Genomic DNA, 22,089 nt, shown 5'->3' with positions numbered 1-22,089 from the left:
CACAAGCAAAAATATTATATAATAAATATATAAATGTGAAATATATAATATACAATATATATTCATTTTTGTAATAATTTTTATTTAATCGTGTATTTATTTAAATTTAATATATTATATATTATTATATACCTCTTTCTCTCTTTCACATTTTCAAACATTTAAAAAAAAAAATTTAAGACGTTAAAATCTATAATAATAAAAATTAAAACATTGAAATTATTATAAAAATACATTGAGAAAATAGACTTAAATAAACGATCAAATGATAGAAAGATGTCACAATACGAAAGAAACAGTGTGTACACGGAAAATGTTAATTTTACAATTTTATTACATGTTGCAGCAGAGAATAACAAAGATAATTAATTAATTAAATATGATAAGCGCAATATATACTATATATATAATTAATAAATATGTCATATGTCTGAAATTAATTCTGAAGTGCCTCTACTGTCGCTTTAATTAAAACTTTCCATGAAAGATAGCAACTCGATAAAAAAAAAAATAGTTCTGAAAATATTAATCAAGTCAATTATTATATACAATTTAAGTAATTTCATTTGTTGTATGTGTATATTTCTTGATTTATTTATTGTACTAAGTAGCATTAATAAAAACGAGGTAGAAGTGTTATACTAGTGCATACTGATTAGACATTAAAGCTAGATGATAAAATTTATTACGTCTTAACAATGTGTCTACTCGATGTGTAGCATTTGCAGTAAATTATTTATCCACAAATGTCAGGCGAAAAATAATTAAGCATACAATTACTTTTGAATATTAATTAGTTATATCATTCGAGTGATGATTTAAACCTGTTGGATTATGATTAACAATGCAATTAGCGATATATAATGCTCATATTTCCTCTGTAAATATAAATATAATTCCGAAGTTATTCAATAAAAAATCTGCTTAATACTTCAACAAATGTACGATAATCTCTTCTTTACTTTTTAATTAAACATGTGTAAAAAAATATCAAAATATCTACTTTGATATTTGTTTACTTTCACTTCCACTTAATTTAACAGCTTAATCGTTCTGGTTTAAGATTTCTAGAACTGCCGTTTAATCAATTAATCCTACTTTATAACATCACGTCGTAAATCTAGCTCTTAACAATAAAATGGTAACTTTCTTGCGACTAAACAATTGACTCGCTCAAACGAAGCTTGTGCGTGTGGAGAGAAGCTTATAAATATAAATTTGAAAAAGATTAATCTCTCCTTTGCAAAATGTGTACATAGCTTGATACAAGATTCTTTTTCTGTATAGTGTTGTTTTATATAAATAAAATTTTATCAATTTAACTCTCTTAAAAAAATTTCTTTCCAAAAAAAAATTATCTAGATTAAAATGAAGATTATTTCAAAACGATATATGTACATCCTTTTTTTCAATCTTATTCGATGAATCTTTTGCAATAATCTAATATTTTTTTCTTCGGTATCATAATACCGACAACAAAAAAATTCTGAACAACTGTGTAGTGAAAAAGTTATTAAGTTCTTTCATGATTGATTTCTTGATACACTTATTGAGGTCCTTTCTTTAGACTTTAGACTATCACGATTATCGCGCACACAGTATTAGTCTTATAAATAATAGAAAATTGTGCATAGAAATTGTGTAAACTCGCTCGCAAAGCGTTCTGGAAGTAAAAAGCTTCTTTTTTTTCTTTTATAATTCGAAATTGTTCAAACCTTGGCTATTATACTCTATATTGGTTGATCTGCTCTTGTATTTTGCTGCACAACAACTGTGGAAGAGATAAAGTTACAAAGTGATAAATATTAGATGAAAGAAAACAACAATAAAATATGACTTGACAGCCGATAGAAAATGACTTTAGCATGCAACACTTGTACATACCTGTTTAATATTATGATCCGTTATTAAAAGTATCTTTGACTGATCGGCACTGCCAAAAAGACCACCAAGTTTCTTCTTCTTGCTGGCATCTTTAAGAAAGATCTGCACACCTCTCCACGATCTTTGGCGATTCGCCAAACTCGTTCCAAGTATGAGTCCAGTCAACCTGTTACAATAGTAATCAACAAGTATATCATCGATTTTTGTTTGAGATATAATATTTAATAGATACCAACCCGCCAACCACCAAACAGATCACTATGTTCGAGGTATGATAATCTTTTGTCAGTGAGCAACAACACATCTTTGTTAATAAATATGTGATAGACATAAACATCTGTATGTGCGTATTTTCCTTTCTCCAGATCCTACGAAAAAAAATTTCTTATAAAAATATGTATTGTTATATATTGTTATTATATATTTAATTAATCTTAAAAAAATTCTATGTGCCAAAATTTAAGTCCATAAAATAAAGTATTTTTAGATAAATATTATTTTCTGTAAAACAATTATATTTGCACAAAAAATATTATTTTTATACAGCATTTTAATTTTTCTTTATATTAATAATAAAATATGTTTTTAATCTATTATGTATAAAATATGTTTTTAATCTATTATGTATAAAATATGTTTTTAATCTATTATGTATAAAATATTTATATAAATGCTGAATATAAATTAACAAAATGTCCATTACAGAAATATCCCATACAATAGATATTTTATTAAAAATACAGAACATTTAAATATATTTATCTTAAATTTGATGATCGAGAAACGAATAAAATTCTTACCATCAATATCTTGTTGCCTTCAGCTTCATCCTTTATGTAAGGTCTAACCAGACTATCTGGCTGCAGAAATCTAGGCGATCGTACTCTCCTTGCCTCCTCATTCAATTCGGTAGCTCTAAAACAGATTTTAAAATATAATCTCAAATACATCTCGTATAGATTAATTGTATAATTTATACAATTTCAATTTTCAATTAATATCTTGCTATGCGTCGATAAAATGATTAAAATTATCTTTATTTGATTAACAAATCATACCGTCTGACAGCTCCAAAGGAACCACTCGCAAAATCAATAACACCAGCAGTAGGCCTAGTAACGAGTCCAACGACACCCTTTCCGAATCCTTTAAAGAATCCTTCCACTCCTTCCTCTTTCGCTCCTGATATAGGCTTCATTACTACACCCGTTACACCGTCGACTACGCCCTATCGAACAAAATTGATAAATAATTTATACCAAGTAAATTAAAATTAATCTATACATTAATTAAGCTACGAGTTTACCATTACTAAGCCCTTTCCGCTTCGAGCGAGCCCTTCTTGTAAGTTGGCGGGTTGTTTGTTGAGTTGTTCTTGTCTCTTTCGCTGGTAATCCTTATCGAAAGTCAGAGCAGCTATACCTTTGCCTGCAAAAAAAAAATATGTCAGAAAAAATGTAGAATGTTACAAGAATTAAATACAATTTAATATTTTCTCGTAGAACAAAATTCCAATACATGTAAAAATAAAAATACTAATAATGCTTGTAATTTTACAGTTAAATAAAATAAAATTGTTTAATTGAAACATACCCATTGCTCCCGTGATCTTCGATACGGCGCCCGCCATTCCGCCGACGGTGTGGCCCAACATGCTACGCACTCCGAGAAACAGGCCCTCCGCGAACTCCCCTGGGCCTTGTATGGCCCCTTGGAAGGGTTCGTAGAACAAATCCTCGATGCCCTTCATAGTTCCGACCACAAGCCCGTAAGGATTACCGATAACATCAAGTCCTAGCACGAGCACATAGGCCTGTTTAATCGCCTGGCCTGCGTAATGAGTGGTCGCCTCGGAGATGAGCTGCTTGTTTGTCATGAATACATAGTTTCTCTCGAAATATGCCAATCTGCACATTAACAAAAGAATTTAAAATCTCGAAATTTGCAGAAGATACAAAGAAAACGTAGCTCTAAGAATTTAATCCTTAAAATTTAACAAGTTTTGAACAAATTTTTTATTATGTTAAAATTATTTTCGATAAGCGCAATAAGAGGACTTTACTTGAATACGATGTCATTAATATCCGTCAGTGTCACGCCGATTCCTTGCAACAGTACGTTGAGTACTTGTGGCATTGCAGAGGGTCCACCTCCACTGCCAGTCATCGAAAAACTGATGTGTATCTGCAAATAAAAAACGAGATGAGATTTCTTTCAGAGTAAATAATATTTGCAATTTACATTCATGACAAACCTTAAGCGGTGAGAAGTGCAATAAATCGAAAAAGTTCTTTTGCTCGGCCGTGGTAATCAACTTGACGTGATACATGAGTGGTTCATTGACCAGTTTCATGTCGGTACGAAATAGTGCACTCTGAAATAAAATAACTGTTTACTATCTCTCTCTCTCTCTCTCTCTCTCTCTCTCTCTCTCTCTCTCTCTCTCTCTCTCTCTCGTCAATTTTTCATAAATAAATAAATTTTAATATTCATGACAAGACTCACCTCTTCCGCATCGTTGACTTCATCTGCCTCAAAGAGACCTATTATCGCATTCAGAAAGACAATGTCCACCTTGATGTGAAACTCTTGTATGAGAACTTTAAAGTATCGGAACTGTTGTACAGTACTGTGCTCCAGCAAGCGTTTGACCATACTGAGCTCCGCAAAAGGTTTCACCACTACAGAGAGATGAAAGAAACTTTCAACAAGTATACAATTCTGGTATTGAAACAAATTCGCACTATTGATAGCTTTTTTATGTTATTATATTATAAAGATAAAATTCTAAATATGAACATATACATATGATAATTTCTATACAAAATATAAATATTCTTTTGTCATTTATTCATTTAGCTTTCAGCCGATGACCGGCAATCGGCAGGTCGATAGTCTGATACGGACATAATGGAGATCGATTTAAAGCAGAGTCTAACATATATATACATATGTATAATAATATATTTAGATACATACATATATATATATATATATATATATATATATATATATATTTGATGATTCTTATGTTATTTATTTTTGTATAAGTGACATCCACATAGTTTTATAAAATTAACATTAGAGATTACAGATAATAAAAAGATTTCTTGCGCTCTGCAAACGATAGACATACCTGTGCTTTGTGTTACACTCTTTGGCGGTGGAACCGGAGCCAATATAACTGGAAAAACGCATTCCGACAATTGATTGTCGATCTGCAGCCTGTTGATTTTTGCGTGCAACTGTACCTGATGCGCCGAGGTACGATACTGTAGCCAAAGTCCAGTCTGAAATGAACGTCGCATGTATCTACGATGTGGCTTCAGCATCTCCATGTTCAGATAATCCACCTGAAAGTAATGAGAACGACTTTTATATATAATATCTATGTGATTATTGACGCGCTTATATTAAATCAAAAATTAAATTTTACCATTAGTTTCGGCTCCAGCATCAACCGATAGTTTGCGTCCTTGCCAATCTGTAATTCCTTAATGTATCGCTGATATCCCTCTTCGATGGCATTGACTTCCTTGGCATTTAACGCTCGCCATCGGCCGCCGAGGGATTTGCGAGTCTCCCATATAATTCCAGAACTGCATTTTAAAAAAATTTTATTAATTTTTCAAAATATAATCATAAAAATAATGATTCTTATTTAATTAAGTATTGTAAATATTGTAAATTCAAAATTTTATTAATATTATATCAAAACATTGTACGAATACTTAATATTGCGATATACTCACCTAGCGATGCACATATACAATAACTCGGATTTGGTGATATTGTTCACAAGAGAAAACCCAATGCCGTGAATGTTCAACGTAATTTCCTGATCAATTACTTCGAGATCACCAGCCAGCTGACAATCTTCGGCAATCTTTAAATTTGTAGTAAATAAAAGGACTCGCTGAATGCCGTCTAGAAACGATACGTAGAACACTTCCTCGTCCACATCCGGCAATTGGAAGGCACCGAGATTATCCTAAAAAGGAAGTTAAAAGGACATCTGTTCACGAGTTTTACAAATATTTTTTTTTGTCTCTTTTTTTCTTCTCTCTTACCTTACGAAGATTGTTTTCAATTTCTTTGTCGTTGTTATCTTCCCAAACAATTTTTCGCGGACCTGCCGGATTTTCCCAGGTGTAAAACATCCTGTTGTACGACTGCACGGACCTGTGGATGCATAAAATACGCGATCAGTTCATATACAGGAGTATATACAGAATGATTCACTGTATATCAAATTTTTAATGACAGATTTTTTTTAGCGCATTTTCTACCTAACATTGATCGAACCCTTCTCCCAGAAATTGATGGTATGCGGGGAATGATTGATGATCAAAGCCGGTGCATTGCCTGAACTATATGCCGACAAGGAGATGTAGACGCCGCCTTCGCTGATTTGTACATCCACATTGATTCCTCCGTACTGTTGAATGAGAGACAGTTTTATCAGAAATACAATATAAAAATGTGAACATTTAATATTATAAGGTGTTTGTTTAAATCTTGTAAAAATAAATTCAATTGGAAATTCCCTATATTCCCGATTTTCCCAATATTTCTATTTTAAATTTCAAATAAAATTAAATAATTTTTAGACAGTTTTTTAAAAATAAGTTTTTTCTTAAACGCATTTTCTAATACTTTTTACTTATACAAAGGAGAAATGAAAAGCCACTTACATTTAAACCTAAACATATATTGAAGAAAACTGAATGGTTTTATAAGATAAACATCTTGTTCACTTGTATAACATTTTCATTTCTCTATGTCACTAAAGAATGTATCCTACATACTCAATATTTTGTTAAGACATTGAATTATACAAAGAAATTTAATATTATAAATATTAATATAAATATAAATATTTATTTATTTATTTATTATATATATTTTAAATAAATATATTTTATAACTTAACTAATCGGCGGATTTCCAGACTGTTTTCAATGTAAGAGCAAAATTATCAAAAAGAAAGAAATTTTCAAGAAATGAACATCCTGCATTACCTTATTATCCAATTTCAATAGAGTTGTATGACTGTCAGTATAAATAAACGCTGCGGTTTTCTCGGGTTGACCGGCTACTTTGGCCCTCAGAGTTTTGTTCTCATGTTCGACTCGAGGCCACAAAGCTGCGCATTCGCCGGCAGACACCTTTATAAATACAATAGTAATTTTGCGATATTGTAATAGGTCTTTTGTTAATTTACACAGTAAAATAATTGAGTCGCTTATATTTAATATACCTTGATCATAGGATCCGCCGGACGATCGCCCTCTTGGCATTCTATGAGAAAATCCGCATTGTTGATGAGTATATAATAGGGTGTGAATGTGATTTGCTTAGTCAATGAGTTGTATGTCAGCTGATTGTGCACCCCGATCTATAGCAGAAAACGTTTTTTATTTTTATTTTTGTTTATTATTTATATTAAAAAAAAAAAGACAAAAATCATCAACATCAGAACCTGATATGTCATTCCGTTGTACTTGCACGCCACCACACCCTCGCTGCCCGCGACGTCAATCGAGAATTTATCAGACCATTCTCCATCTTCCACTCTAATCATAGCCTTCTTTTTACCAAAGAAAGCCTTGGAACGAAACGAGAATAGAATGGGCCCCTTAAAGTGCTCCGGATGGTATAAGACATTCAAGTAATCGTCTGTTGTCTGGAACGAGCAATTGATATAGATTAATAATCTTTATGTTTTAGTCGAAAATAATATTCTGTATTAGCATGCAATTAATAAAAAGTAACAAACGCTTTCGTAATATTAGCACATTAAATAAACCTTGTTTGCATCGGATATGCTTTATATGCATCGAATATGTTTATATCGGATATGCTGAAAAATTAAAAACGTAAAAAAAAATCACTACAAAATTTGAGAATTGAGATTCGTGTATTTAAGACTAAGAATCCAAGTATAAATGTCCGAGTAAAAAATAGAGAAGACGATAAACAGAGGAGACAGAGCAGCATGAGTAAAAGCACAATTATGCATGGTAATAAGCTAACGGTTATGTATAAAAAGAAGCGCGATTTACGTGTTTGATAAAATGCAGTTATTAAAAATCGGCTAACATTAGGACCAACACGATGGTAATATAACATAATTGCGATGATTAGTCCCAGTGTGATAGATCGACTAGATCAGACAACTGTTATCCCATAGTAATAATCGAGTCTTGCGAACACAAACACGAGAACAGCTCAGTATACTAATATTGAAATAAAGCAATGGGTCACCGCGCGCGTTTTCTTCTTCCTGTATCCACGATGAGGTTTCATAGTGGAAACGAATTTCTGAAAGATGTTCCCACGTACATTTTCACAAAACAAAATATAAATATCAAAGTTCAAACCGATAATAAAATTCAACTCAATAAGTTATTTCGGCAATCAAAATTGATAGTTTTATTCGTATTGAACATTATTAATAATCGTATGATTGGAAAAATTCTGAAATAATTTTGGCGGCTAATTTCGCGATCTAACGAGACGATTTCTCAGGATGTCTACTCAAATCTTATAAAAAGAATCTTGAGAATTCTCTAATTTGTCCAGCTATTTTAATTCAAAACTTCAATTAAAAATCGAAAAATTTCTTTTTGTAATTTTTGAAAATTAGTTTTTTTTTTAATTGTGTATTTTTAATTTTTATTCATACAAAGAAAAAATAAAGAGTCACTTAAGTTTCAAATGTTAGATTTTAAAATGTACTGAAAAAAACAATTACGTTTGTAAAACAAGCATTTTTCATTTGTGTAATATTTTCATTTTTTTATCATTAGATATTACAATAAAAAAAAATGTATACCATTTTGCTTAGGCATTAAATATACAAACTGAATCATTAAATTACTAATAACATTACAGATTAATATTTATAAAGCTGAACAAGATATAAAATCGTTATTTTAAAATCATTATTTTCGCATGTTAACTGCAATGCAAAGTTTCATTTTTGCGTCGAATGCCCGCTTCAATACTAAAGTCGCTGGAAAATAACGATTTTATATCTCATATTCAGTTTTAAAAATTAAACTGTAATACTTTTGATGATTCACCCTGTATATCACAAACAGATTCAAAACTTGGCTAGTTGGTAAATTTTCGAATGCTTGAAATATGAGCAAAATTATCAAAATAAAGAAAATTCTAAGTTTTTAGATTTTTCCAGGAAGTAGACACCCTGTTTTTACACGAAAAGCACAATGAGATGCGGCACGATAATAGGAAATCTCTACCTTGATCGGACTCGAATGCTCTTTGCCTCCCTTACTCGACTTCTGTAAAATAATGGAGCATGTTGAATACAGGGTTCTGTACGAATGGATGCAGTCCTGGTTAATATGATGAAACACTGACGGAGGGTACGGAAAGGACGAGGAAACAAGCATTAGTATGTATGATACAAGAACAGTGCGTATCGATAAAAAATTTGACAAGAATTCAAGATATCTTTGAATTTTGAATAAACATGATGTATATTCTAAAAAATTTCATTAAAAATTAAAAATTTCAGAAAAGTTTTCAAAACTTTAGAGATAAAATGATAATATAATATTTAAATTGCAATTTGCCAGCAAAGTTGCCGAAATCCTTCGCGCAATGAATGCGATTGCCATGAACATACTCTGTAAGATAACATCAGGCCGGTCTTGTTCAGCATCCAAAAGGGACAGTATAGTGCCATGACGATCGAGCTGTGTTTGTAGGATGTGTGCATTCCAAGATCCAGTATCACTTTCTGCGCGCTGTCGAAAGACTCAAACGACCAGACCGCGAACTCAGGTGGATTCGCCACGATTTCGCCTCTGCATGACCAATCTTTTTCCAGGTAATTCGGTAGCTAAACAAACGCATCATTTATGCCAAATAAACAATGCACGATAATCTTTTCAAATTTTATAATTACAATCGACGAGATAATTTTGTCAAAATTTATTCTCGACTATAAAAATTTATAGTAACAATTTAGAATTATAATAATTTAATTTCCACTTTAATATTGAACCATCTATTCTACCTTGATAATTATACTCGATTTGACTGGATCGATTGTGGGCAGCTGCAAGGAAGCGCTGGCCTCGAGTAAACTTTCCTGAGCAGTGCCTGGCAAGGAGATGATGATGTCGATCGGCAGAAAGTTCTTCAGATATACAGATGGATATAGATGTATGTTGTAGATGGTACTTGCCATAGTGTGACGAGTAGTATTCTCGAAATATATCTGCTCGATCTCTCCCATAGCCTACATAAATAAATATATATACATTATTTTATTCTAGTTATTTACTATTACGATCAATATCATCGGTGTGACTCATTATCTAATTAATTAATTATTGTCAATTAATTAATTCGCAATTATCTAATTTCCTAAGCACCGTTTAGGCAATAAACATCAATAATTTTATTATGTTGTACAAATATTGTAACCTGAATATAAAATGGTTCTGTAACATCCTGCTTAGATCGAGGTTCGCATTTCAATAGTTTCGTCATGGAAATCGTTTTCTGCAGGTCCTTCCAAATGAATGGCTCAACCGACACCATATATCTAAAAAAAATTACACATAATCAAAAGATTTATATATTAAAATACTCTTCTTTATCCTTAATAATAACATAAATGTTTATTCCAATCTTGTAAAAAAATTTGAAATTTTCTGATATCTTTCAGCTATGTTTGTTGAAACCTTAAAAATTACATTGATTTGGCTTTGTAGCATTATAAAAATAAAAAAAAGATGCAAACATACCCTTCAACACTGAAAAAGAGCCAATAGATGTTAGTCGGGGTGTACACGGTATCGAGAGGTAAGTTGAGCTTTTCATCCGGTGCCACCGTACCCACACATTCGACCTCGTTTCCGCGCTTCGTCATATAATAAACTGCAATCGGCTGTGCGAAGTGATTGTGGACCTGTGTACAGAATACGTTGTGGAACGTTGATTATATATTGATAAAATTGTTCGTCATTCTCCTCCACTTACCTGAAGTATGCTTCTAAGAGTGACGATTGTGCTACCTTCTTCCACAACGACGTCCGACACGATGCCCCATTCCTCAGAGCCCTCCTTGCGATATTTCAATGAAAAGAATCTCTTGTCCGCTTTCAGAATAGGTATCGCCAATTTACCTTGGATATCTTTAAACTATATTAAATTTTATTATATTAATTAAGTTTTATTAAGTTACATTACATTACAATTACATTTAAATCAATTCAAAGTCTCTTTCTTCGTTTTCTTAACAAAAATTGATAAATTTTAATATCTTAGATTAAGTTTTTGAATTAAAAGTAAAGTCTGCATAAAATTAAACAATATACTTTTGTCATCAAATATAATTGCGTAAACGATTGTGTGATTCCAAATTCATAGTTCTTATATATTAATATATATTAAATAAAAAATATTATTTATATTAATAATTATTAGTTATATAAATTATTAATTTTAATAATATTCTCTCTCTTTTTTCTTCAATAAATTTAACATCATCTTTAATAAATTATTTTACTTGACAGTTGAATTAAAATTAATTCCAATATTTATTACAATTATTTGTAGAGAAATTAATTTTGGAAAACCAAAAAATTGTGTACTCTTACCATAAACTCTGCATCTATTATATATTATATTTACATATTATTAACTTACAGAAACGGCAAATTTACTGTCATCCGTATCCTTCACGGTTTCCGCTTTCAAATGCTCGAGAAGATGCGCGTCCAACTTAGATGTCTTCGGCGCTAATTCAATTGATGCGCCAGTCTCAAGGATCACCTCCATATACGAATCACTATCATTCCGTATTCTCGATCCATCGTCGAATATCTGAAATAAGCATCAATATTAATGCATAAAATCACATCAAATAGATAGATGATAAAATAAATATTTAGATGAATAAATAGATAAATAAATTAAAATAGAAATTTGAAAAATCTTTCGTGACAAACCTTAAAAAGACTATGCTCCAAATCAAGTATCATTGCCAGACCGGTTTCGTTCTTCAGCACGTATGGCGCTATTTTCCTGGTAGGTCCTTTTCCACTGGCCTCCATAGCCGAGGAAAACGATTGACCAAGTTGCTTCAGTACATCCAGACACGTCTTCGTCACAGTTATCTCCAGATTATCCTATCGCCGACGAAAATTAAGAGAGATAAATACGCATTTTATCAAATGTAAATTGCCGATAATATTGCAATCGCTATAAATTACACACTTACATATAAAATTTTTTATAGAAAATTTCTCATCTAACTTAAACACTATAATACTTGAGTATTATACATATTTGTAATTTAATATATATAATTGATATTTAATATTCACATTAAAAACTTCACTTACAGCAGATGTAACATCAATGGACATCTTGGTGGACTGATATGGCAGTTCGTCGAGCTCGCTGTCCGAAGTGGGACTAACCGCGCTGGCACCTCTCGAGTCCAGCAAAATATCGTTAAATTGAATCTAACACATTTAAAACACTGTTATTAATTTGCAAAAGCAATAGAATATTTAAAAAAGAAAAAAATTTATAAAAAGAATGCTAGAATCACCTTCGTCTTTAGCTCCCATGGTGTGGAGATGCGTTTACCATTATTAAAGCCTTCTATCGGCTCAATTAATGGTTCCCACAATGCTAGGCGACTGTTATAATATGCCATGATTACAGACATCGTACAATCAATGCCCATCTATAAATAAATGATAACAAATGTAAAACTTAATCCAGATACAATTTTTTATTTATATATCCTTGATCACACATTAAAATTTATAATTTAACACACATTTATAATAATTCATAATACGTCATAATTTTAAGATAATTAATCGATTAAATTATTCAATAATAGTTCCTTTTAATACATTTGTGCATCATAAGTTTTCAGAATGTTTAATTACATTCATTTTCTTCTTCATAAATTAATAAAAATATCGTAAATTTATAAATTTAATATAAATAATTTAATAAATAGTTTAATAAATTATTTCCCAATTTCTATACATGTATGAATTATTTCTCAATCTATATATGCGTATATAAAAAAAAAATAATTTTCCCAGTCAATGACTTACCATTTTCGTGCTCCAATCGTTAACGTTGCTTTGAAAACCTACGTGAAGCAGCAACATAGGCAGAGTTTTGTTGCCGACACCCGCCTCCAGAGTAAACAAGATTGTCGGAGCCGAAATGATTGCTAATTCGGATTTATAAACAGTCGCAATCTCGTCATCTGGATATGTGAACTCTTCAAACGCTTCCATCGCAACTTCTACAACAAATCAATACCATACACTTTAACAAAATAATAAGAAAAAGAAAAGGGAGAAGATAAAGAAAAAAATATTTTTATACATACACACACATACACATATATGAATATATACAATAAGAATAATTAATGCATAGTTTGTATAACCTGTCTTTAGAAACCAATAATCATTTTCCTCAAAAGGCGTGACGATCCACAATCCTTCATAATTAGGCTCGGGTTTAATGACTTCCTTGTTCTCCTCCTCCTTCTTTGTTACAGTGTGAACAACCTTATTCAATATTTCGATCACACCTACAAAATTTTCATATTTTTATGGACTTATCGGTCAGTGACTTGGCGATCCGCAAATTACCTGGCGAAACAGATATGTGTATGTCTGTACAACAAATTTCCAAATGAAGCCCTTTGCCCTCCGGCGTGGAACCAGCAACGCTGATACTGCACGGTTTCAGGACCTATACAATGGTATAATATTACTAGTGTAACAGATGTTAGATTAAATTGTTTTCCAATCTTGATTTATTAATTCAAAAGATCTTGATAAATAAAATCTTTTAAAAAATTTTCTGGACTTGCTATTTAAAAGTAATGATACTTTTATTATATATACAAATACTTTTTATATGTGAAACTTATAAATATTATATTTTAAAATTTATGAATTTTAAACTGTCATATCCTATATCATTACAAAATTAAATACAAGTATTTTGTACTCTACACGGATATATCCCCAATACCTGATAAATCCAATCGGCTCTTTTCGTAGGATTATATATCCCCGTTAGAAGAGAGAAATCCTTAATGGAGCCCGTGATCACTTGATGTTCTCCCATAATGCGCATTTTCAACAACAACTCCGTGTTCAATATTATGCAGTTCGAGTTGATGTCGTCCATATCCTCGAGCAGGATAATATCCGGCTTTTCCACGTGTAAATTCACAGTTAACATTTTGGATGTCGAAGCGACTGACTGCTGTTGCATCGGATGTTTTTTCTTTGGCGGTACTACCGATTCGCCTCTCGATGAAGACTGCAGAGAAGTGGCAGCAGTCTTGCCCGCGGTGTCCACGTCGAAAAAGTCCTTAATCTTCATGAGATAGTCGAGGGACACAATTATGCTGAAGGAAAATACCCGCACGTCGGCAAACGTGTCGTTCGGACTTTGGCGCACTGTTACATCCAACATGCTCCTGATATTGTACTTGGCGTGCTCCTTGTCAAGATGATCCTCACCGCTCGGCACACTGCTAGTCCTCTCCATGATCCGCGTCAGAGAGCCTTCCCGTCTCCGCCGCATGTCGTCCAGTGTACAATTCATTAGCAAGATTGACGTGGCCAGCAGTCCATCCGCGAACACGCGACCTTTCACAGCAAAATGCGTGAGACTGAAGCATGCTAGTCCGTTCTCGGGCAGATGCAGCGGCGACGTTTGCGATTGCAGCAGCTTGGAGCCACCGGTAAACAAATTGATCACCAGGCTGTCCATAATGAATTCGAATTTCACGAACGTGTGGGCGTGTCGTTCCTGTGTATCCGCCGATGGCGGTTCTTGCGACGTATCGACCTCGTATTTGTATGCCGGCTGAATCTTAGTGACATGACAAATGATAAGATAAAAAAAATCCTTTTATCTCTTTTATAAATTATATTATATTATTAATAAATATATTATTTATAAATTAATTTAATTAAATATATATTTTATCTATTAATATATCTTAAAATTAAATAAATTATTAATTTATTATTGATATTATATTCTTCTTATATTCACCTGCAGCTCTCCATTGCATTCGGATTTCACAGCAGATAGTGCAGCTTGCACAGACTTCGGATCTTCAAAGCTCTCGCCTAAATTTTGCTCCAGTACCTTCAGAATAGTAGCATAATCCTCTTTGCTCAACAGCAGATTGATTTTGTTCAATCTGCCGGACATATCAATGTCCGGAATAGCAGTGAACCAAGCAGTTGATAGATTGCGCTTTATTAGCAGCGTAAACGTCACTGGCTCTAGCAGAAGTATTTCATTCTCGCTGATAAATTTCTCCGTATTCAATCGAACTCGCGACAACTTCAAATTCTGCAGTTCGATCTTCATTTCGTCCACTATGGGGCATTCGCCGGTCTCTTCATTCGTCGTCTCCAATTTCTTGAAAACGTTGCACATCTGAAAGTACATACATTTCAAATTATTTATATATCATTTCCTTTCAATTTTGAGAAATTTTAGCGATAGATCTACAGATCAGAATAAAAGTCGCCATACCGTAAGATTGCCCATATCCAGCATTAAACTGTGCTCGCTTTTGGAATTCATCGGCACATATACGACGGGAGCCTTGATCCTGACACACAGCTGGATGCGAGAGGCACTTTCTTGAACATCTTTGATGTTTGTCCTCGCAGCTTCCGCCGCTGCAGCTGACGCGTCTTTGATAGCTTTCTGCGCTGTTTGAAAGTTGTTCAGAAAATTCATCACGCTGGTGACAAATGCGTTCAAGAAAACAATACGATGGCAACCCATCATCACCTTGACGGACATGTTGTTCTTGTTCACTTCCCATGGCTCGATATTATACATCACCGCTTGAATCTAATTGCAAACATGATTCGAAGCGATCATTATACAAATGTAAAACAATAAATGCAAATATAAAAATAGTTACTTACCTTCAAAGATTCGGTACCTTCTACGGCCACAATGTCCTTATACACAGAAACAGGATTAAGATCTTTAATGCTGATGGAAGCCAGATCAGCGTTCACTTGTGAGTATGAAGATTTGCTGAGGAAACTGGCGCTAATGCCCTCGATGTAAAGCGCACTAATGTCACGAATAGCGCTGGAGATTTTTAAATTGATCGAACCGATTTTGGCACTTATCTTTAAATCGATGCACTCAACCGTTTGTCTTCTACGTCGTCCAGTAGATTTCAATTTTTGCCTTTGCAGCTGCTCCCTGAGAAAACCGGAAGTCTCTTCTTGAATAGAAGCCAGGTGAGTTGGTCTAAGATGTTCGACTTCTTTTTTCTGAACGCCTTCGAGCGAGTTCATTCGATCTTGTATGTACGTGCTAAATCGTAGCAATTCAATGAGTGCCTCCTGATGCAACAGCGTGTCTAGCGAGGTGAATTCCAGTAATAGTAGCTTGACGACAGAACCATGTCGCGTGATGAATTCCGGCGAGCGTTTATTCACATTTATATATCGCACTACAATTAGATACTCGTCTCTGCCGGCCGACATCGGCGTGTTGACAATGTAAATCTCCTGATTCTCATGTAGCTGTCGCATCTGCACGCCACCCAGCCGCAGCTGCACCTCTTGATCATACGTGCGCTGCAACATTTCCGCCTCCAACTGCAGCACCTGGAATCTGAAGAAAGTTTGAAAAATAAATTCAAAAATTCATGCCGAGCTAAAGTCAATAAAAAAAGAATTTAAATTTTTTAAAATAAATTTTAAAATAAAATAAGAGTACTAAGTATGCGCTCTAAACCTGACAAATTCTGACGACTCCACGCTGTCGTCTCGTTGCCTAGACACCGACAGCGTGAACTCTTTCATTTCGAATCTCATCTCCAAATCAGTGGTCTGCTTCATTGGTGCGGACGTAGCTTCTTGCTGCTGCTGCTTTCTCTTATCGGCGATACTGGATATCGTGGTGCCAAGTTCCTTCAATGACAGCTGCGAGATGGATTTGGAGAGAGATGTTCGATGCAGCTCCGCGGTTTTTTCCTCTTCGGGCAGTGGAATGCTCTGCGCGATAGAAATCGCCTGCAGCAACCGAACGTCTGTTATGTTCACGGTAACTGACGGTAGACGACCGAGAAGCCGGAGTTTCGGCAATAGAGGATCATCCGTCACCAGACCCTTGTGAAACTGAATTTCTAATGTGGTTGGCTGAAGCAACGTCAGGGAACTTTCGGGGTTTACAAGAGCTGATCGCCATTCTTCGTTCGGTAATGAGACTAGCACCTGTAATATTTTGTATTAATATTTTCCACATAACATTTTCTACATAATACATAAATTATCATATATATTTTAATATTTACCCATGTAATTACTTCTTAATTGTATATGAATTTAATATTTACCCATGTAATTACTTCTTAATTGTATATGAATTTATTTTCATATAATATAATTTTAAATAATTTTCGTAAAATAACTTTTTGAATGCTATATAAATAAAAGATTAAAATTACCTGAAAGTTAACTATCTTCAAAACGAATTTGTCATAGCTATGTTCCCTTAAATATAGCAGCACTTCTTCCTCGCTTTTGCCCATGCTAACCAACTGTTTAACGCTTGCGCCAACCATGTCGCTTTTACCCTTCTCCAAGGAATGCATCTTTAGACTGCCCAGATTCACGACGATCAAGGCCTTTGAGTCTTCGTATAAGCCGCCATGCGGTATAATAAGTTGCGAGGCCTGCATGTCTACTTGTATATCCAAAATCGAATGTTTCTGTATGGCATACTCTAGTCCAAGCGCCGACATCTCCTTCAAGCCCTCCAACTGCTCTGCTGCTGCTGTTTGCAGCTGGTTTAACGTTGAAGAATCTTGCACCTAAAAAATATTCATCGACGTAAAAATGTGCAAAGCAAAATTTTTTTAACTTTAAAAAAAAATAAAAAATATTTAAATATTAAATTAATAAAAAATCCTAATTAATCCAAGTAGAAAATTTGTTCCTTATCTCAACATTCTCTATCTACTGCGTGGACGCAACCTACTTGTTAAAGTTAAAATCAAAAGAATACCTTAAACATGTTGACTAGTTCTATGATGGTTTGCGCGTCATAGATGATGTCCACGGATCGGGACTTGACGATGACGCGATCGCCACATAGCTTGTCGATTGGATTTTTCTCGTAAGAAACCGACACTAAGTCGCTGTCAGAGCTGCCATGTTCCGAATTGAAAAGCGAGGGCACATGGCCATCTTGCATCACACCCAGCAGCTTCATGTCGCTGATGGAAGCAATGATTAAAAACGCGTTCGCGGATGGCCGTGACTTGAAACTCGCTCGCACGCCGTGCAGCTGCAGATCCAAGACGCACGAATGTTCCTTGTCTGTGTCCAATAGAGAGATCTGTAGACCGTGCAAAAAGAAACGTGTATCGATCATCTCATATGTTTCCGGATAGTGTGCGGGCGCACTGTTTTCCTGATAGTCGATCGCCCGGTAAAGCTTCTCCTTCTCTTGCGGAGTCATTGCCTCCTCGAATCTGAAAATAAACATCATAATTCCATAGAAAGAATTCTATCCCAAACTATAAATCATTTAAAATAGCCAAAAGCTTATCTAAAAAAATATCTAAATCCGAGCTACACACCGAAGAAACGGATGTTTGAAATCAAACCTGCGCATAATGGCTGCGGCTGAGTTGAGTTCTTTCATTTCCTCGGCCTGTGAACTGCTCCATAGAAAACCAAACCAGCCTTGCTTTGCCTTTAGACTCTTCTCACGCTCCGCCAATTTTTCTACCTCCATCTCGATCTGTTGCCGGATGATTACCAGATTAAAGATGTCCAATTTCATCTCACAGTGCGTTAATCGTTCTGCAATCTCCTTCGTTGGCTTCTTCGTCGTTAGCTTCGTCTGATAAGCTTGGGCGTAATCGCGACAAATATCACGGTGTCGTTTCATATGCGTCCAGTCCCAGTTGCGACGATATCGTCGCACGGTCTCCTCAAGAACGCAAGTGTACGCAAAATGCCACCACTCCTTGTAATGACCGCGATACGACGTCAGATTCGGCCGATACTTGCGGTATGGAGCGGCCTTTCGCGCTTGATCCAGGCCTTCGCCCATCCGTACCAAGGTCTGATACTGCCGCTTTGTCAAGCCAATTCGCAATTTCTGCATTTCCAGATCTAGCCATACCTGCGCGCGAAAATACAAATAAAATTATTATTTAAAATGATTTTTGTATTATAGTTTTGAATTTGACAATTTCCCGTAGAATTCAACAAAATTTTTTTTTTCAGTCAAAGGTATTTTAGAGAGTGATGCGCGCGAATAATTTAGTCACCTTAGGAATGGTATAATTGCTATCATCGGACTCAGGCTTGGGATTAAGTCTGAGCTTGGACTTGACATTGATCGGCCCTAGGAGATATTGGTAACCCATCGGGATATAGTCCATGGTCGCGATACCTTGACAAAATAGATTGGAATATGAGGATTGTGGGCTCTTGCTGTACTGCTCCACGCTCGTGTTGAGATAAACTGCCAGCCCGTCCAGGCTGCACAGCTTGAAGATTTGCGGAATGGCATACATGTCCTTCAAATTGCCTGTCGTCTCCCACGAGTCTGTACAACTCTCCAAGATAAAGGTATTCAAGGTGAAACCGACGGAAAACGGGTGCTCCTTAAAGGTAACGTGGTCCTCGTACCGCACGTGGATTCTCTTGATCTCCACATGAATATTTTTTATCATACGCGCGATCAGTTTCTCGACCATCGAATCATCCAATTTCTCTTGTGCTGTAAGAGTTGAAAAATTTTAAACCCATATTTAAAAAAAGAATTAAGATATTCAAAAAGCAATCTAAACAATAATATTAAATTAAATATAATTCTCATAAAATAAAAATTTAAAGCATGTATTCTAATTTATAAAAGAACAAATGTTTATTTACATTTTATGTCTGCTAACTGTTTCCTCTTCTCCACTCTCTCGAGTTCCGCTCGTTTGGCTTCCAATTGTGCTTTGGTTTCTTTCTCTTCATTGTAACTAATCTGACTCGTAGGCACTACCAGTATAAACAACTCCTCGACTATAGCATCAATCTGACCATTCCACATATCTTTAAATGGAATCTTTAGTATCAATTTTCCTGAAAGATATAGAATATCATTACAGAATAAAAATTTCAATAATCAATATGTTGCATTATTACATAAATTTAGTTGTGTATAACTTATATATAATATGTAATATATATTGTTGATATACAGTTTTTTATACCTAAACGACCATATTCCAATCTTACTGGAAGATCTAGCACATCTAACGCAGATTCTTTTATTAACAAATCATTTAATACAAGATCTCCTAAAAGCAAAAAAGATTTGTTACATAAAATATAATCACTAGATGGAAGAATTATACAAATAGAATTATTACATGTTCCTACCTCCCCAGAGGCTGATTTTAAGCTGTGTATAGTCCAAGTTCTCAATGTACTCGCCAATCACCTTGTTGAGGAGTTCCGCAATGATTGATTCAAAAACCATTTTGCTGTTTGTTTTGTTCTTTTGCTTTCTTTCAATCAAATTTTATGGTTTTCGCACTGCAACACTATCTTCTCTTTCTGACAATTTTTAAAATAAATTTAAAAAAAGAAAGTAAAAATATATACCAGCATATACAATATAATAGTTGAAAGATAAATTCAATAAAGCTACAGTCTCTTACGTTAATAAAATTGCCAAATAGATGTAGAATAATCCAAAAGTCATGACATATTTTGATAAGTTAAGACAAATGTCAGTCGACCAATTTGAAATTTCTAAAAATACATGTAAAAGCTGTACATAAAAATTTTAACTGTATGCGTTTTCTTCTCTACTTATAACTGATATATTTTACACAAAAATACACATGTAAAAAGAGATGTGACACAAACTAATTTTTTTAACATTTATTTATCTTTTCATTAAAATTTGCAATAATTTATATATAAGTTTGACCGTAATAAACTACGCAACATCTTGTAATACAGTTGATTTACAAGATTCTAAAAGTCCCCTCGACGATAAAAGTAGGTGGCTTGATGGCTACGCGATGACGACATAACCTAAAGACAGATCGCTCAAGTTCGGATGACTCGCCCAGTGCGAAGACTGTTCGCGTCTTTTTTTGTCAGGTTACGTCATCCTCGCGGAATATCATCGAGATCTCTTCCTGGCAAACTCGCTTGAATCGCTGAAACGCGATCCCGATTTCTTGGATCTGTCTCTCCTCGTCGATTCTTTGCTCTCTACGATCTATGATGCTCTCTATTCTCTACTTTCTCTCTCTACTACTTTCTACCTGGAATTAATCTCTGGGCCTGAGATTTTTTCATCCTATCTTTTGCGTTGTCAATTCCTGAACATGTCGCCGATGACAGCTTTTCAATATACTATCTTCGCGAGAAGATAACAGCAGGAAATTTGCCTTACGTCATTTATGCGACGTTTCCCATAAAGCAGTTCGAGAAAAAATAATTTTTTTCGAATACAAAAAAAAAGTTATCATTTCTCTAAATTCTTTTTATGCTAAATACGATCCCGACTTTCATTCCAACAGATTATAATTTTGAAAATATTGCAATTAAAGTTACAAACAAAATTTTTTATATATAGCTGTTTTATTAAATTAGAATTTTTAATCATTTTTAAATATAATAATTTAAAAGAGACAAGAATTCTTATATTTAAAAAACGAAATCAATTGTAAATTTCAAAATAAGCACCCAAAATATTAATTTTTAAAAAAATTATTGCATACATTGAATTTTACATTTTATGCGCACAATAAATAGATATATTTAATATATATAGACTAAATTAAAAAAGTTTTTGATATATATATTAAGTACTATAATAACTTTATATAAATAGTTATAATCCTCTAAAAATAGAAACTATATTAATATGTTGTATTTGATTCAAAAATTTATATAAATATTTTAACTAGAAAGAAACAATAGAGATATATTTAAGATTAGAGAAATCATATATGTGAGGAATATAATAAAATAGGCGACAAAACAAATTCATAGAACGAATTGTTATATCATATACATAAAGCGACGTATTTTTCCAAACTTTCTTTGAGCAAACTGTTTTCTTAGCTTTGCTTAGATTTCGTTC

At 33.7% G+C, this 22,089-nt stretch overlaps 1 protein-coding gene across 1 annotated transcript; it reads right to left on the bottom strand.

The window, feature by feature from the left end:
• Positions 1 to 316: 316 nt before the first annotated feature.
• LOC126856819 (intermembrane lipid transfer protein Vps13) lies at positions 317 to 21,419 on the bottom strand. Its single transcript, XM_050605703.1, is given in 47 exon segments — positions 317 to 1,771; positions 1,885 to 1,996; positions 1,998 to 2,050; positions 2,121 to 2,252; positions 2,685 to 2,799; positions 2,943 to 3,112; positions 3,191 to 3,312; positions 3,478 to 3,791; positions 3,947 to 4,068; positions 4,139 to 4,258; positions 4,390 to 4,565; positions 5,021 to 5,237; positions 5,321 to 5,483; positions 5,637 to 5,875; positions 5,955 to 6,066; positions 6,174 to 6,322; positions 6,906 to 7,052; positions 7,145 to 7,282; positions 7,367 to 7,570; positions 8,152 to 8,208; positions 9,153 to 9,194; positions 9,542 to 9,757; positions 9,935 to 10,159; positions 10,348 to 10,468; positions 10,671 to 10,834; positions 10,906 to 11,067; positions 11,575 to 11,751; positions 11,877 to 12,056; positions 12,273 to 12,395; positions 12,485 to 12,622; positions 13,008 to 13,204; positions 13,352 to 13,498; positions 13,560 to 13,662; positions 13,948 to 14,799; positions 14,986 to 15,378; positions 15,478 to 15,804; positions 15,882 to 16,587; positions 16,711 to 17,189; positions 17,423 to 17,788; positions 17,983 to 18,451; positions 18,587 to 19,110; positions 19,259 to 19,713; positions 19,869 to 20,066; positions 20,198 to 20,284; positions 20,367 to 20,543; positions 20,648 to 20,741; positions 20,964 to 21,419. Coding segments are annotated over 45 exon segments (9,861 nt in total). The 5' UTR covers positions 20,467 to 20,543; positions 20,648 to 20,741; positions 20,964 to 21,419; the 3' UTR covers positions 317 to 1,723.
• Between the last annotated feature and the right edge of the window lie 670 nt (positions 21,420 to 22,089).

This window comes from Cataglyphis hispanica, chromosome 19, assembly GCF_021464435.1.
Source record: "Cataglyphis hispanica isolate Lineage 1 chromosome 19, ULB_Chis1_1.0, whole genome shotgun sequence".
In the NCBI taxonomy this organism is placed as follows: domain Eukaryota; kingdom Metazoa; phylum Arthropoda; class Insecta; order Hymenoptera; family Formicidae; genus Cataglyphis; species Cataglyphis hispanica.
This window is presented reverse-complemented; position numbering and strand designations above follow the sequence as displayed.